The sequence below is a fragment of the Mastigoproctus giganteus genome, chromosome 12 (assembly GCF_048544385.1).
Source record: "Mastigoproctus giganteus isolate SK-2022 chromosome 12, ASM4854438v1, whole genome shotgun sequence".
NCBI lineage: Eukaryota > Metazoa > Arthropoda > Arachnida > Uropygi > Thelyphonidae > Mastigoproctus > Mastigoproctus giganteus.
This window is the reverse complement of record NC_143586.1, coordinates 102,855,229-102,873,766: the sequence shown is the minus strand read 5'-3', so window position 1 is coordinate 102,873,766 and position 18,538 is coordinate 102,855,229. Positions and strand designations below refer to the sequence as shown.

The 18,538-nt window shown below is 39.0% G+C and overlaps 1 protein-coding gene across 1 annotated transcript in view; it reads right to left on the bottom strand.

Moving 5' to 3' along the window:
- Positions 1-2,536: 2,536 nt before the first annotated feature.
- The window catches only part of RpL39 (ribosomal protein L39), a 42,951-nt gene continuing 26,949 nt past the window's right edge, over positions 2,537-18,538 (bottom strand). Inside the window, exon 3 of the mRNA XM_090386316.1 lies at positions 2,537-2,678. Within this exon, the coding sequence (XP_090242442.1) occupies positions 2,630-2,678 (49 nt within the window). The 3' untranslated portion in view covers positions 2,537-2,629. The remainder of the gene's footprint in view (positions 2,679-18,538) is intronic.

The following is an 18,538-nucleotide window of genomic DNA, read 5'->3' as shown; positions in this document are numbered from 1 at the left end:
CTCCTTTCCTGTATATTTTCTAAAAGTTGCACAGATTCAGATGCATTTTGCTGTAGGTGTATTTTGAATTTTACTAAAGTGCATATCTTTGATAGTATGAACCAGAGTCATAATGCTCAATACATTCTACATTGATATCAATATTTGTAAAAAGAAGTTCACCTCAATATGATACATAGAACACTTCCATATGATACTCTCCAGAAATAAAGATGCAGATAATTTTAGTTTCCTAACTTGGGAAAGGTATTTTTGTTTATTAGAATACCGATATTAGAGCACTTGCAACATCGCGTAATATAGTTAAATTAGCCGTAAGACCTCGGTATTCTAATAAACAAAAATACCTTTCCCAAGTTAGGAAAATTCGCAACAAATTAAAAAATTATCTGCATCCTAACGATTAGTCTGTATTGAAGACCTGTTTAGGAAGGGAAATCGTTTTGCACATTTTTTTCGTGAAATTAATTTTTAAATGCGTTAAGTTGATTCTTAATTATTTCTGTAAGATTTTCAATTTTTTAATTGTTTTCGTTTTAATTTCTGGAGAGTATCATATGGAAGTGTTCTACGTATCACATTGAGGTAGACTTCTCTTATTTTTTTACAAATGCATATAAAATCCTATTTATTGGTCAGGAAATTGTAGCACCTTTGAAATACACTGTTTCAAAATAATCCAATATCAAATTAATGAGGATATACTGTATGGGTTTAAAAATCCAGTGGCCACTTTAACGTTAGTTATAAGAACAAATCTATCTGAGCAGTGGAAGCTTTTCGTTGATTCATCCAAGGTTAGTCTGAAAGCAGTTTTACTCCATAATGGAAATAAGTATCCATCTATGCCACTGGCCCATGCAGTTCAAATTAAGGAAACAAGAGAACCTACTTTTGTTTCCTTCATTTTGTTTTTTTTTTTTACATTTGTGCCAAAACTTAAAAGTAATAGCTTTGCTGACTGGAATGGTGGATATACTACATACTGCTGTTTTTTATGCAAGTGGGGCAGCCAAGCTAAGGATTGCCACTACACAGTAAAAAAAAAAAAAACCAAGACTGTTCAGAAACTACACCAGGTTAGAAAAATGCACATCCTTGTTTAGTGGATAAAACAAAAATCTACCTCCATTGCACATTACGCTAAGTTTGATAAAAAAATATTTTTTAAAGCAATGAAAAAAAAAAAAAAAAAAATTTTCTTGTTTCCTCAAGAAAATGATTTGAGGAAAAGTTTCCTCAAATCATCAAACTGCTATTCCAAGAATTAAATGCTACAAAAATAAGAACCTGGAAGGCATTCAAAAACACATCTGCCAGAATCATAATTTTGCGATCTCTCATTGCCTCAAAAAGACAATGAGAAATCACAAAATTACAGTAAAATGTAAAACTTGGGAAAGGTGCCTGATGAACACAGTGAAAGGCTTCAAGATATTTCTCAAATGGAAAAAAAAAAAAGATACCAGGAGAAATAGTCTAAATATGTTGGAATCTTCTATGAGAGACAGCAATGGATAATTTACAAGTTTTTTGTTATCAGATAAACATTTTTATGAATAGAATAAGGTTAATAAACCCATTATTCAATATTTAGTACTGCATGTAACACTTTATTAAAATATGAAATCTTGTTTTGTTAAATAGAAATTTAGTTGACTTCAATCCCTTCTCCCTTAAAATTAGTGGGCGTTACAGCAACATGGTTGCCATATTTGAATCTAGCAACGTCACATCTAGAAGAATCATCCTGAATTTTAACAGAAATGAAAAAAAATTTTTTTTGCCGACCTGTGTAATTAAACGGAACCCATATGATTGAGTGCACATGCAAGCTCAAAATATTCCAATGCTTGCACAAAAATGAGCAACTGTGAAGACTTAACTGGCACTCAGACTTTGGTTCATGTTTTATTTTAGAAAGATGGAAACGATGGTCTCCAGCTCACATGTAACGTTCAGTGGGAATCAATCTAAGTTTTAAAGGTCAAAGAAGATTATGACAGAACCAGACACTAATTCTATCGATCAATTGACACCAAATCAAAGTTCAACTCCAAATTCATCGAACTAATGTTTCTTCTTTTGTTCAACCTTCTTACATATTTTCTAAAAATCACTTTCTACAGATAGTGAAGTAATCAACACTTACCTTGTGTCTTCTCAAACCCATACAGGTTGTTTGAACCAAAGTGCAATAATGTTGTTTGGTACAGAGTCACCATGAAAAATGTGCACTAGCACTTCACACTGACAGAATGTATTCTAAGAAATGGTACAAGGTCATAAAAACTAAATTAAGAAATTAAGTGCAATAAGTTCCATGCAATACCTATTATGAAAGGTGATCAAAATATGCAAACAGCCAATACTGTTTTCTAATATAACCAGTTCTCTTAATAAAATGTTTGCCATTACCCATACAGTGACAAAGTAAAGAATTATGCTCGTCAACCTAAATTTGTAAGAATAAATGAATTTCATTGCTCTTAAGTTTAAATGTATACTGTTCCTATGTCAAAATAAAGAGAGCATATTATATTCAGGAGTATATATTTATTTTTGCACGAAATGTGTTCATGTATGCAAATTTAAAACTTCATCCAAAAGAATTCCTCCTGGTAGCAGCTTAAAGCTTTAGCTTGGTTCTCCTCCAGTGCCGCCTCTTTGCATTATACCTTTAAAAAAAAAATTTAATTTTGAAGTAACCTTAAACAAATGTTGCAATTATTTTTAATTATCAAGATGATTATATAGTAAACAAGTATCAATAACTAAATTTAAACGATGGCAATGTTTGAAATATTTCTGAATTACAGTAGACTCAATTTTCCGGGATAGATGGTAAAAAAACAAATCTAGGATAATCCAAAAATACAGAAGTCCCAGACACACGTAAGAGATACGTTCCAGGACTTCTTACTTCGCCGAGTTTTACGTAACTCGGGAATGCTTAATAACATATTGCTACTATATTATTATTGACAAATCTGAATTCAGCACAATATTTGTTAATGTTTGGCCATTTTCATACATCCTTATTAGTTCAATTTTCTGATCCAAATGGATCACTTTCCTTTTCTGGATAGATTTACTAGTACCGCTATCATTTATCCTGTTAGTCGGCACCATGTAATGGTCAAAATAAAATTTTCTGTAAAGAACTTCACAGGGTTTAGGCAAAAACTCACTATTATCACTCCGCGCAAGCTCACATTTTGGTAAAGCATATTTCTGGAGGTCACGACCATAAAACAATAAAAACAATTTGCACTTTCCGTGTTGCTGGGCTTTTCTGTTCATGCATCTAATTACAAACAGGTAGTAAACTCGATCTTATTGCATTTGCAAAAATACCGACAGCTGGAATTCTGTGGGTTTTACGTTATTATGGTGAAGTGTGTGTCCCCTTCACTGAAATCTTATATATATATATATAAAAATTATAAGAATCTTCTCTTCTTTTTATTTTTTGCTTGTTACTCCATATCTCACTTGTGCAATTTGTGCATGCCGTGATCACCGTTATTGATTGCTTATTTTATTTATTTATTTTTGTTCGTTTTAAATTTTACAATCCTAAAAAAAAAAAATAAAATAAAATAATTTTGAGTGAAAAAAAATTTATGTAAATCCGTAGTTGCGTAAGTCGGGGACTTACTGTATCGAAAAATGTTCTGCAACCTACGTAAAAAAAAATACGGCGATAGATAAAAAAAACTTTCCACCCACTTCTCACTCACATGTCCAATACAATGCCTATAGCTTTCCTATATTTTTTTACGACATTGCATATGGTTTGGTCACCAACATTATAATGGTTCATTAGAGATTTAACGGATGCACTGTTTTCAAACTTTTGAATAATTTCAAGTTTTTGTTTAACTGAAAGCACAAAACTTTTGCATTTACCTATCATTTTCGCGATTTCTAAACAAAAAAAAATTTACTGTAAAAAAATTGACATCGCCGACATAAATTACGAAACAAACTAAACATGTGTACTCTTTTTTGCTTTGAGAAAGCGGGGTTTGCAAGATAATAGGAACACTAATCTCCCAATGACTTATAATGCCACTTGTCGCTTATTTACAACTTTCAAAACATCTGTTTATACCTATTCTATTTATTACTTGAATTTTATGATTTCTGGTTGATTTTTTTTTAATTGGGAATCTTGAAGTGTCCCGGTTAATCCGATCCCAGTAAATCGAGTCCGCTGTAGTTACCATTTGGGGGAAAATAAAAAAAGCCAGCATAAAGTTCAGCATGCTAAAAATATCCAATTCAACAATACCATTGACATTAATCATACTTAACTATTTGGCAATAAAAATTATGGTGGCCTGCAAATTTATTCTGTCCTTCCAGGCCACCAAACTTGCCTTATCTAAGCCCACTGAACACTTGGACTATCATGGAATGGGCTTTTTAGTGCCTTAATCCAGTAACATCGAACATTCGGGAACTATGGGATGCAGTGTGGCTGGTGGGATACCACATCTGTGGATATCCTCCAGTACCCCAAGATCTATGCTACAATGTATACAGGGCATGCTACAGGTTAAAGGTGACACACAATCAAGTACAAGGCCAGTGCTCCCAATGCAAAGCTATCTCAGTATATACTGGAAGCATTTAATATTATGCCTCTCAGTACCAACGAAGCAATGATATCAAATGTATTTTTTTATGAAATTTCAGCTTCCACTTAAATTTCATAAAAAATATGAATGCAAATGAAATGAATCAGCTCAAATCCTTGTGTAATGGGTGCAGGAAAATCTTAGATAACCCAGATGATGTTGCAGATAAACTGAACAAGTTCCTCTACTCTTTCCAAAGTAATAGAAAAATCCATTAATCACCAAGTCTTAGACTATCTTGAAACTTTCCATCTGATGGACAATTGCCAATACAGATTCTGTCAGTGTTGATCTACCAGTGGTATATTGTCTTACATTAGCCATCTATGAATACCCATCTATCAATCAGCATTCAGCCTGCACAAACCATTCAAGGCCTTATACACATCATTCAGATCAACTCACAGGTGCCTAGTTTCCACATGCTGCAACTTGCAGAACTTAAGCTTTGCTTGGTAAGAGCACCCCTTTGTTCCTCTCACCACTCTCGTCGCTTCTCTGTACTCGTACAACTCTACATCCTGCCTAAAATAAGGCCTTTAGATCTGTACACAGTACTCAAAGTATGGTCCATTGCCTTATACAAATCAGCTTTTTTCTGCTAGCAAAAGAAAACTATGACCTGCCCTGGCAGCCCATCTGCACTGCTCAGAGAACTTCATATCTGACTGCACAATTACCAAGTCGTTTTCATTCTCCACCTCCCTAAGTGTAGTACCACAGAGTTGGTATGTTTCCCTTGGAAACATACCAACTCTGTGGTATGTTTCCAAGTTACTGCTACCCATATGCAGTAATTCGCATTTGTCATCAGTTGCCACTTCTCAGCCCATCTGCCTAACTTTATAGATTCTGTTGCAGTAGCATACTGTGTTTATTGTCATTAACTACTCTGCCAACCTTTGTATCATCTGCAAACTTGGACATTAAGCCTGATATATACCTTCATCGATATCATTTAAATAGTAAACAATCTGAAACTCATTTTATTACTTTATTGCCACTTCAACCAAAAATATTCAGTGCTAAAGGAATCAAGTCCAATATTTCAAATTTAAATCACACCTTAATGAAAAGACTGAAAGGGTAAACTTAGCAAAACTGTCCTTTACTTAATACAAAATTGCCATTTTATAAAACTTATTTCTGAATTTTTCAAAGAATGTTAACTTTTGAGCAAATCTCAGAAATTAGAATTTGACTTTATCCACTCTAGCTTTGAACACCTCACATGCACATGTGGGTGTATATTCCTGATATATGTATATACACTCATGAGCCAAAATATGACTGCTTATCTAATGGTGTTGGGCTGCCTTTTGCTGTGATAACCACTTGCACCTGGCATAGCACTGACTCCATGAGACTAAAGGTCTCCCTAGGCACCTTGGACAAGCTAGACCCCCAGAGTTCGGCAACAGAGTGGCAGATGCAGAGTTCCACCGCATTCCACGTATGATGGGGTTGATGTCAAGTGAATGTGGTAGCCAGGAGTACACACAAAACGTTTGCACATGACCCTTGAGCCATTCCTACACGATGCAGGCCATGAGACATGGGTTGTCTTGTTAAATCCAGTGCCATCTGGATACATGTATCTGCAATAGGGCCTCTAAGGTTGGGATTATTCATACCACAAATTTAAACAGATACGCCAACCGTTTAAAAACTGATTTAATAATAAAATAAAATAATACAAAAGACTGTAAAATAATATTTACAAAAATTGACTATTTACAAAAAGCTACTTTGAAACAAAAATAAAATAAGTTAAAATGCATTAAAATATAAATTTAAAAGCGATAAAAACACTATTGAAGCTTTCGGAGGTGTCTGCCTCCTTCCTCAGCAATAATGAAACTTAAGCGACACATCCTTAAATACCAGGTTCACAGTACATGTGAATGACCAGGTGCATACTCAGTATTCCTTTCACGTGCACCAGAACCAGAAGTGGTCTGGGAGCGTGGAAAACTAAAACGTTTATCTCTGGCAAAAACCATCGCCTCAAAAAAGGGGTGAAGCCTAACTCCCCTGTCTCTGTTCATGCTATTGTTGCCAGAGGATCCAATCCACATACTTTCCAGCCACTTGCGGTCCCAGAATCTATGCGCCTGGTCAAGGATGACAGCGTTGTCGGGAGAGATCTGGTGTTGTTTTTTCCAATAGTGCTCGGCAATGGCGGATTTATTGAGCTCTGCGGTCTGTATAACTCTTGAACGTTCCCCCAGATGGTCCTTAAGACCCGTCCTTTCCCCCCACGTAACATTTCCCACAATCCAGGCATGTGATCTCATATACAAACCCACTACTAGAATCCCTAGTAATGGGGGTCTTTGACCTGTGACACTACCGTGTGTAACCTCCGGCCCGGGAGCTGCACACAGCATGTCTGAAAGTCGCGAAGCATCCTCGCAACGTGACCTGACAGGCCCGGATAGTAGGGAACATACACTGTGGTAAGCGGTACAGGCAGAACTATCCGATTGGGCTCTTCCTCTCTATTGTATTTATCAGTGACCCTCTGGGGGTAATCGCACCTCATAAGATCCGTCGTAATTTGCCTAATTTCCTTCTCCCCCTCCTCAGAGGTGCTGCAATGTGTCCTCACCCTATCCAAAAGTGCTCTGGCCACACTATCTTTATGTTGGGCAGTCTGTGCCAACCTATAATGTGTATACTGGCCCCTACACATTGGTTTCCTATAAACCTTGGTTCTAAGTCTGGGGCCTTCCCTATATACCATTATGTCCAGAAATGGGAGGGTGCCATCTATTTCCACCTCCGAGGTGAATTTTATAAAGGGGGAGAAACCGTTGAGAAACGAGACCATATCTTCCTCTCTCACCTTCTTTACAATAGTGAACGCGTCATCAACATATCGTTTCCACTTACGAATAGGGAACTCCAATCTCGCAAAAACCCTATTCTCTAATTCCTCCATAGCCAGATTTGCTAAATTACCTGAACACATTGCCAATCAAATTCGTGTTAAAGCTGTTGCCATCCTGGGTCAAGCAAAAATGGTTGCTCCAAATCTTACCCTGAAACAGAAGAAAGCACTAGAAGAACTTAAACGGAACGAAGATATTATAAACCAACCAGCAGACAAAGGCAGATCAACGGTGGTATAAAGCAAGGAAGATTACCAAAAAAAAGTGTTAGACTTATTAGGTGATAGTGGTACTTATAAGATTATCCATAGAAACCCCTTGGCTAGCTTAGAACAGCATGTAAATAAGATGCTACTTTCCTGGCTAAAAATGGAAAAGATTTCAAAGGACAAGTATTGGTCCATGCATGCAACAGGGTGTTGGCTGCCCAGATCCATTACGGCCCATAGTTTCCTTCATTGGTAGCCCTACGTATGCTCTATCTAAATATCTGGCACAGCTGATTTCTCCGGTTGTGGGTCGGTCCACGTTGGTCGTTGGAGATAGTGTGGAATTTGTGAACTTTGTAAGGAGTCAAGATATAGGGGAGGACGAGATGATGATGTCATATCATTATTCATGTGTATCCCCATAGCACATGGGGTAGAATGTGTGAAGTTGGCTTTACAGAAGAATAACACCTTAAATGCTAGATCCCACCTAAACATAGCAGATATGCTGTGCTGTTGAATTATGTCTTTCTAGTACAACCTTGGTTTTCAAAGGAGTGATGTATAAACAGGTTCACGGCACAGCCATGGGATCAGCACCACTGTCACAAATCTGGCTATGGAGGAATTAGAGAATAGGGTTTTTGCAAGATTGAAGTTCCCTATGCGCAAGTGGAAATGATATGTTGATGACACGTTCACTATTGTAAAGAAGGGGAGAGAGGAAGATGTGGTCTCGTTTCTCAATGGTTCCCCCCCCCCTTTACCACCTCGGAGGTAAAAATAGATGGCACCCTCCCATTTCTGGACACAATGGTATATAGGAAAGGCCCCAGACTTAGAACCAAGGTATATAGGAAACCAATGTGTAAGGGGGGGGGGGGGCAGTATACACATTATAGGTCGGCACAGACTGCCCAACATAAAAATAGTGTGGCCAGAGCACTTTTCGGTAGGGTGAGGACACATGACACATTGCAGCATTTCTGAGGAGGGGGAGAAGGAAATTAGGCAAATTACGAATTAGGCAAATTAGGCAGTTACCCCCAGAGGGTCACTGATAAATACAATAGAGAGGAAGAGCCCAATCGGGTAATTCCGCCTGTACCGCTTACCACAGTGTATGTTCCCTACTATCTGGGCGTCATATGGCATTGCAAGGATGCTTCACGACTTTCAGACATGCTGTGTGCAGCTCCTGGACCGGAGGTTGCACACAGTGTCACAGGTCAAAGACCCCATTACTAGGGATTCTACTAGTGGGGTCGTAAGGTTGTAGATGACTTTCATCAACCGGTGAAATTCCACCACTTTGCTTATTGGAAGCTTGAAGTGGTGAAACCCATGTCTCTAGAGCAAAGTTTCCAGCATTCCCCCCACACTTCTCCTTCAACCCATGCATGGTACTAAGTACTATAGGTTTTGATACCTTCTGTGCTTGGGGTTTTCATAAAAAAAAACAAAAAACAAAAACATGTCCGGATTGTGGGGGAGACAGGATGGCGTCTTAAGGACCGTCTGGGGGAACATTCAAGAGAAATACGGACTGCAGAGCTCAAAAAATCCGCCATTGCAGAGCACTATTGGGAAAAACAACACAAGATCTCCGACAACGCTGTCATCCCTGACCAGCACATAGATTCTGGGACCGCAAGTGGCTGGAAAGTATGTGGATTGGATCCTCTGGCAACAATAGCATGAACAGAGACAGGGGAGTTAGGCTTCACCCCCTTTTTGAGGCTGTGGTTTTTGCCAGAGATAAACGTTTTAGTTTTCCACACCCCCAGACCACTTCTGGTTCTGGTACACGTGAAAGGAATACCCAGTATGCACCTAGTTATCCACGTGTGCTGTGAACCTAGTATTTAAGGATGTGTCGCTTAAGTTTCATTATTGCTGAGGAAGGAGGCAGACACCTCTGAAATCTTCAATAGTGTTTTTATCGCTTTTAAATTTATATTTTAATGTATTTTAACTTATTTTATTTTTGCTAGTTTTTTGTAAATAATCAATTGTTGTAAATACTATTTTACAGTCTTTTGTATTATTTTATTTTATTATTAAATCTGTTTTATATGATTGGCGTATCTATTTAAATTTGTGGTAGGGATACACGTTGCAAAAAACTTAGCCTTCATACTGATGAAGGCCCCCCCCAATGATGTACATGAAAACATGATAATATTGCCATCAGCCTGTTTTAGTCCAATCATGCAGTCTGGGTGCAGCTGTTCACCAAATATGTACCAACCCACTGGCATGGTGAAGCCGGAACCTTGATTCATCACACTAGGCAACCAATTTCCAGCTGCACACAGAAGTGTCAACGATTGGTCAACATAGGCACATAAACAGGTCATCTACTCTGTAGGCCTGTCCACTAGCATCCTCTGGATGATGTTAGTTATTTGGTTTTTTTAGGACCATTAGCAACTAAGGCCATATTGCTCTGGGGATATGCGGTGCTCATTCCCTGACCTTTCCGCATCCTCCGTATTTGGTGGGCACGGGCTCGAACCCCGGTCTAATCAAGAAGCGTGTGCTACGCACTGCTGCTCCTGCCCACCTGGCTACGGAGGCACCTCTGGATGCTGTGCCCAGAAACATTTCTGTGTGCACTGGTTATATAGTCTGCCACATTCCAACTGCCATTCACCTCAACTGTCAACCAGTGGTGGTCTCCCTATCCTGGCACATTGGATGGTTGTCCCTCTTTAGACTGTTCCCATTCTACACTAATGCAGCTCCCAAACAGCCAACAATCCCTGCATTTCATCAGGTCCTTCCTTTTTCCCATTGCACAGGCTTCATACTGATAGCCACTACCCATATTATTACTATATATATATATGCTGCACTGGTAAGTAATGTCATTCCTAGGTGCTGTGGGATGCATCCACTTGTGGAGATTAGTGGTCATGTTTAGGCTCATGAATGTGTGCACGCACGCACATGCCTGTAATTTATGCCAACACACTATTTCTTCTGGACTACAAATTTGTAATTAATTAAAACTATGTAAGAATTGCTACAGCGACACAGATGTGTCAGTCATTAGTTCTATGACAAAGGGAAAGGGGGAACTCTACAAGCGTGATCTCACTGAGATCACACTTGTAGAGTTTATAGGATGTGACCAACTATCAGTAGAGGGATGTTAATGGTAATGTTTATATTTCAAGGTTGTTTCAAATCACAGAGCAATTGTCATCCCTTTCCTTAGTGAACATAAAGATGAATCTCAAAACAAGTGCTCCCACATAAAAACAATTGCTGACAACTACAGTGTAATTCCTTTAAGCTGACCACAAAAAAAAAAAAAAATGTATCTTTGCCATGAAAATAAATTTATTTACTGGACTCAGTGGTGAAATAAAACAATAACATAATGTGAGCACTTCACTCCCTCACGGATGCTACCTTCTGGAGAAAGTGGGGAGGGAGCGCATTTTGAAACATGAAACCACCAAGAATTTGAAACTTGCTGCTTCCCCGCTGCCGGGACTGAATGTCAATAGATTTGACTTCTGCCAATGCAACATTTGGATCATTTGAAGGTAGTTGGGATTTCAGCTGAATTGCCCAAATAAAAATCTGCATTTTAAATTGGTATTTTAGTACCAGGGATTGGCTCAATCCCCATGCATCTAACAGTGAGTGAAGTACTAAACTGTTTCAGGATTAAGTAAATCTCCTGCTAGCCATTTATAATACAGCAATTTATAAGATTTGAATTTTTTTTTTTAATTTTGCAATTGTAAATTTCAAACTTTAGTTATCACAGTGATACATACGTAAAGTGTAGTTTTTTCGAAGCACTTCACTTTCAATGAACATCATAATTTGGTGACAAAGTAACAAATGTTATGGACTAAGTCACTTTCCATGTGTTCATAATGGCACCACACATTCATCTGCTATTACATAGATGACAGCCCCATGTAATAGGCCTTCCACCTTGTTACATTGTGCATTCTTGAAAGGGCATTTTGTTCACTGGCCTTCACTTACATGCTGTTACAATGTAGATAACACATTGTCCAGGACATCTAGACTTCAGCACAAATGATGGGCATAATCGATTATAATCAATAATCAGTTACATACAAATTAGATTATGAGACAGTGATTATCATACATTTCATAGTTTAGCCTAAACAACCAATGATCCCAGACTAAACCATGAAATACAGCCTCAGGCTACCACACTGCCTCTGCCAAACATCATTGTAGCATTAGCATTAGTAGAGCATTATGATGCAAGAAAGCAAGCTTACGCAGCATAAGCCACAAAAAAAAAAAAAAAAAAAATCACTTCCATTTCACCCCTCCGTTTGTTCAAAATACCTGTCCAGCAGATCCTTGAATTTATTTAGGCTATCAACTTCCAAAACAACGGATGGAAGTTTGTTCCACCAACTACCCACTGGTTAAAGGCAAATTTCCACACATCTATCCTACATCTGTCTTTCCTCAATTTGAATTTATGCCATCTCAGGTGATTATTCCGAGCAAGAGGAAGAATCCCATCAGCATTGGGCATGCTCAAACCATTCAAGGCTTTATACACCTCTATCAGATCAAATCTGAGTGGTCAGGAGCGGGAGTGCAGTAGCACACACTCTTTGAGTAGACCGGAGTTCAAGCCCATGACTGCTGAATACGTCAATCTGCCAACCCGCACTGGACCAGCGTGGCAGATTATGGTCCATTTCCCTCAGCATGAATTGTTGAGGAGGCTTCCATCCTGCAGTGGGTTGATAATGGCTGCACTTTACCTTTTATCAGATCACCTCGCCGGTGCCTAATCTCCAAATGCTGTAATTTGCAAAACTTTAGCCTTTCTTCATAAGAGCAACCCTTTGTTCCATTCACTAATCTTGTTGCCCTTCTCTGTACTCGTTCCAGCAGCTCTACATCTTTCTTGAAATGAGGCCTCCAGACCTGTATACAGTACTCAAGGTGTGGCCTGACCATTGCCTTATACAAGGAATAATCACCTCCTTATCCCTGCTAGAAAAATTCCTGTATATCGTTGACAAGACACCATGAGCTACTCTTGCAGCCCATCTGCACTGCTCAGAGAACTTCATATCTGCCTGCACAATTACCCCCAGGTCCTTTTCATTCTCTACCACTGTCAGTGTAGTACCAAAGAGGTGATACATTGCTCTGGAGCTTCTGTTTCCCCTATGTAGAACTTTACATTTGTCAATGTTAAACTTCATTTGCCACCTCTCAGCCCATCTGCTCAACCTTTCCAGATCCTGTTTCAGCAGCACAGCATCAGTAGTGTCCTTAACAACCCTGCCAACCTTTGTATCGTCTGCAAACTTGGACATTAAACTTGATATACTATCATCAATATCATTTATAAATACAGAAAACAATAATGGATCCAACACTGAACCTTGACGGACTCCACTAATAACATTAGTCCACGATGAGCATGTCCATTAATTACCACTCTGTCTTCTCCCCTCAACCATCCCTTTATCCATAGTAGCAATTTGCCTCCAATGCCACATTGCTCCAATTTATGCAGCAGTCTTCCATGTGCAACAGTATCAAAAGCCTTTCTAAGATCCAAATATATAATATCAAAGTTATTCCCTGCATCCAGTTCTTTTGTGACTGCATCATAGTATCCAATCAAATTGATCAGGCAAGACTTTCCCTTAACAAAACCATGCTGTGTCCGAGATATAACTGAAGTTTTGTCTAGATGATCCTGCAGTGCTTCTTTAACCAGTGCCTCCATTAATTTTCCCGGAACAGAAGTTAAACTCACAGGTCTATAATTACTTGTGTCAGCCTTTGTTCCTCCTTTGTGAATTGGGGTCCCATTTGCACATCTCCAGTATATGGGTATTTCCCTGAGTCCAAGGAAGCTCTCACAATTATGGCTAAGGGTTTGCTTACTTCCTTTGCTGTCTCCCTTAATATAACTAGATAGATTCCATCCACCCCAGGTGCTTTTCTTGTGTTTATCTTCAACAATTTCTCCTCCACTTTACCTCAGTTATTACAAGATTATCTAGCTTACTGACAGAGTTGAATACACCTCTGGCATTCCCCTTGCTGAATAACTCCTCATGTGTGAATGTCGAAGCAAAATATTCGTTTCGTTTGTTAGCTACCTGAGCAGGATCATCAACGGTTGAACCATTGCGATTCATCCCCTTCCTTCTAGAGTTTACATAAGTAAAGAACTCTTTGCTGTTTTTCTTTGCATTCTTTGCCAAAGATTTCTCATAATCTGCCTTCACCTGCATAACCTCCTTTGTAACAGACCAGCTTATATCTATCATAGGCTTCTGTGTCACATGTTAATTTATATGTATTCCATGCATTTTTCTTCTCTGCCATATGTCTCATTAGTTCATCTGACATCCATTTAGGCCTAAACCTTGAACAATATTTCTTAGTTGGTATGTAAAGCCTAGTAGCTTCCAAGATAAGTTCTTTGAATGCTTCCCATTTTGAATTTGCTGTTGATAACACATCAGTTGGTCCCACTGTATAGAATTTAAATACTGTCTCAGTCCATCGTAGTTGCCTTTATGAAAGCAATAACCATTCCCTTTACTCCTAATGGTAGTTACCTCTTTGAGTAAATCCCACTTCAGCACACTGTGATCACTTCCACCTAGTGTTTCATTTATCTGCAGATTCTTAATGCATGAAGAATCACTACTGATAATCAAATCAAGAGTATTACTCCCTCTAGTTGCCTCCCAAACATGCTGATGTAGAAAACAATCATCCAATAAATCCACAAAAGCCTTGCTAGTGTGTGTGAGTGACCAACCCACAAATTCCCGTCAATATCTGGGAAATTAAAATCCCCCATTATAAGACTCTGATTTACTGGCCCACTATTTCCCTGTACAGTTTCTTATTATACTCATTAGGTCTATAGCACTACTCTACACTCCTACTCTAAATTTTGATCTCCCTATGCTTATGTCACACCAAACTGACTTGACACTGCACTGTCCAGTGATGTTTCTTAACTAATAGCATAATCCTTCCTGAAAGAGGCCTCTGAGGCTGGGAAAACTCATATCTAGGAAATAAACTCATACACCGACCATTGAACAAAATTTACTGTAACTAAAATTTTTACAAATACAAAGGGTACTAGGAAAGTTTTGCAATACAGCTTTGTTTATTTAATTTTTTCAAAGTAATTTCCTCTACATTCAATACACCTCTCCATCCTCCGAAACCAATCTTTAAACCAGTTCTGCCAAGTTTCACTAGGGAGTAAAGCACACTGGTTGTTCCAAGCCCGTAGAAGGTCCTCATCACTGGAAAACCACCTTTTTAGCTTCATTTTCACATGCGGGAACAGTGCAAAGTTGCAGGGAGCAAGGTCTGGACTGTAGGGAGGGTGCTCGAGAAGTTTCAGTCCTGTCGTGGTCAAATATTCGGTGCAGGCTTTGGCGCGGTGAGCTGTCGCATTATCGTGATGGAGGTACCAGGTGTCCATTCTTGACTTTGGCCGCAGGTTCTTCATAGATCCAATGACTTTAGGCAGGCATTGTTCAGTATACCACTTAGCTGTGACTGTCTTCTGCGTGTCCAAAACGACACGTTCCACAATTCCACTCGATTTGAAAAATACAGCTATCATTTTCTTCTTTACAGATCGGGATTTTCTGACAATTACGGGTGTGTCGTCATCATCAAAGACCCAAACTTTGTTTTGCGCCTTGGTCGGCAAATCGTAATAGTACAGCCAAGTCTCGTCACCTGTCACGATGTTGTTCACATACCGAGATTGTCCCTTATCAAACTTTTTTAACATCTCCCGGCACCAAGTCACACGTCGTGTCATCTGCTCTTCAGTCAGTTGATGCGGCACCCAGAGAGAACAAAGTTTCTTCACGTGCAAATGATCTTGCAGAATCGAACGAATCGCTGGTGCATTTAGGCCCAAAGTGTCCTCTATCTGTTGGTAGGTCACTCGCCTGTTTTCGTCTAGCATTTTCCTCACAGCAGTAACGTTTTCCTCCGTAACTGACGTTCGTGGCCTTCCCGCCTCTCAGAATCCTCCAGAGTGAAATTTCCCCTTTGGAATTCTCTATACCACCCGAATATCGTTGTACGATGTGGACAATCATTATCTAATGCACTGGTCTATGGTTAAACCATGCACGAAATTATACCGCAAAACTGTCCTTATCTCATTTCGTGACCACGATGCCATCGCAAGCACTTTACACTCTCACTACTAATGAATAACTGAGCCCATCGACTTGGCACGGCGGCTACTATGCACGTATGAACATGTCTCAACATGCAGCTTCCTGTGATTCATTGTTGCGTCATATTGCAAAACTTTCCTAGTACCCTTTGTAGTATCAAAACAAATTATTTACAATAAACTAATAATTGTATATTGCGGAATACTAACTGTAACAAAAGATCGTTTAGCATAAAATAAGCTAAAATATGAAATTAAAAATGCTAAAAACCTGGAGCCTTTGAGAGAGCCAGCTCTCTTCTTCAACAGTAATATGACTTTCTGCAACATCTCCTTAAATAGCAGGTTCACGGTACCTCCACACGTGGTATTTCTCCAAGTGGTTCAATTGGCACATGGTCAGAACCGGAGGCGGAAATGTCTCGGGTACGTGGCAAATAAAATCGTTCATTGGAACTTAATACAATTGTTTCAAAAATAGGATGAATACGCATGCCTCTATCTCTATTCATGGTATTCTTACTGGATGAACCAATCGGTAAACCCTCGAGCCATTTACGCTCCCAGTATCCGTGTGCACGATCCAAAATAATAGCATCCTCCGGGGAGATTTGATGCTGTTTCTCCCAAAAATGTTCGGCCACAGCAGACTTACTGTAATCAGCGGTTCTTATGGCATTTAAATGTTCCCCCAGACGATCCCTAAGCCGTCGTTTTGTTTCCCCCACATAACACTCCCCACAATCCGGGCATTCTATTCTATAAATAACTCCGCTACTGAGATCTTTTGGTATACGTTCTTTGACCTGAGACACAGCTGTGCACAGCCTCAGCCCAGGAAGCTGTACACAACGTGTCTTATAACCCCATAAAATTCTTGCCAGATGCTCAGTAAGGGCTGGATAGTAGGGGATGTATGCGGTGGCTACCGGGAAGAACGACTCCCTACACTCAGACACCCCTCTACTATATCTATCCAGGATCCTCTGGGGTATCCGCACTTTCTAAGTTCTGCCGTGACACGATTAATTTCTTTCTCTTTATCCTCAGAAGTGGTACAGTGTGATCTTGCTCTGTCAAATAAAGCTTTTGCTACACTATTCTTGTATTGTCCAGATTGTGCTGTATTGACCTCTACACATGGGTTTTTTAAAAACTGACGTCTTAAGCCTAGAACCCACCCTAGAGACCAATACATCCAAAAACGACAGAGTACCGCCCGTTTCCACCTCTGAGGTAAATTGTATAAATTGGGACCAGAGCAAAGGTATCATCAACGTATCTTCTCCAATTCCTGATAGGAAACGAACACCCACTAAAAACCCTACTTTCCAACTCCTCCATGGCCAAGTTGGCCACAGTGGCACTAATGGGTGAACCCATGGCCGTACCGCGAACCTGCTTATACATAGTTCCTTGAAATAACATGGTAGTGCTAGCTAGACATAATTCTACCCAGGTACAAATATCTTCCACACCAAGCAGTGATCTATTACCAAGTGAGGCATCCCTAGTCAATGCCATTTTTACACAATATACTGCATGATTAATAGGAATACATGTAAATAAAGATACAACATCAAAAGAGATCATGCTCTCATCATCATTTATAGTCAAATTCCCCACAAAATTCACAAACTCTCTACTGTCCTTAACAACATACTCGGACTGCCCCACTATGGGTGCAATTAATTTGGCCAAGTACCCTGATAGCGCATAGGAAGGACTCCCTATAAATGAAACTATAGGTCTCAAGGGTACTTCTGCCTTATGAATTTTTGGCAGTCCACAGAATCGCGGGAGTTGACTACCTGTAGTGTGTAAAGACCAGTAACTCTCCTTGGAAATCTTCTCCATGTTCAACCAGGATTGTACCAATTTATTGACTCGCCGTTCCAGACCCACCAATGGGTTCCTCTGGATCACCTTATACGTGTTATTATCTTGCAGAAGTTCCAATGCCTTCTTATTATAATCTTCTGTATTTAGGCAAGATAATAACACTTATAAGGTGATCCAGAGGAAACTTCTGATCCAGAAGTTTCCTCTAAATCTTCTGTATTTAGGCAAGATAATAACACTTATAAAGTGATCCAGAGGAATCTTTTCCAATTTATCGTAGACCAGTAACAAACAGTTCGGGGCCAGTCCGCAGACCACACTTTGAGTAGCACTGGTCTAAATCACCGATGCAACCCTAAATGAAGAAGCCTTTAGAAATTATACAAGTAGCCAAGGTCATTCATTCATTTTCATTATTTTGAAAAATACTGTACTAGAACTTTGCTGCTACTTGTATATACTATTACAGGTATAAACATTTTAACAGTTTTAGAAAAATACTCATTACAACGATGGATTAGACATAATCCACAATTCTTTCAAGAAAACTTTTTTCCTTATTTGACATGAACCAGGAAAAATTCAGCTGATGATGCCATATAGTTCTGCTCACCAGGATGAAAAATTAACAAGAAATATTTATTACATTGTTGGATTAGACATAATTTATCATTATTTCAACAAAATGTTTTTATTTTTTTGTTGTGAATCAATAAAAACAATTCAATACCCATA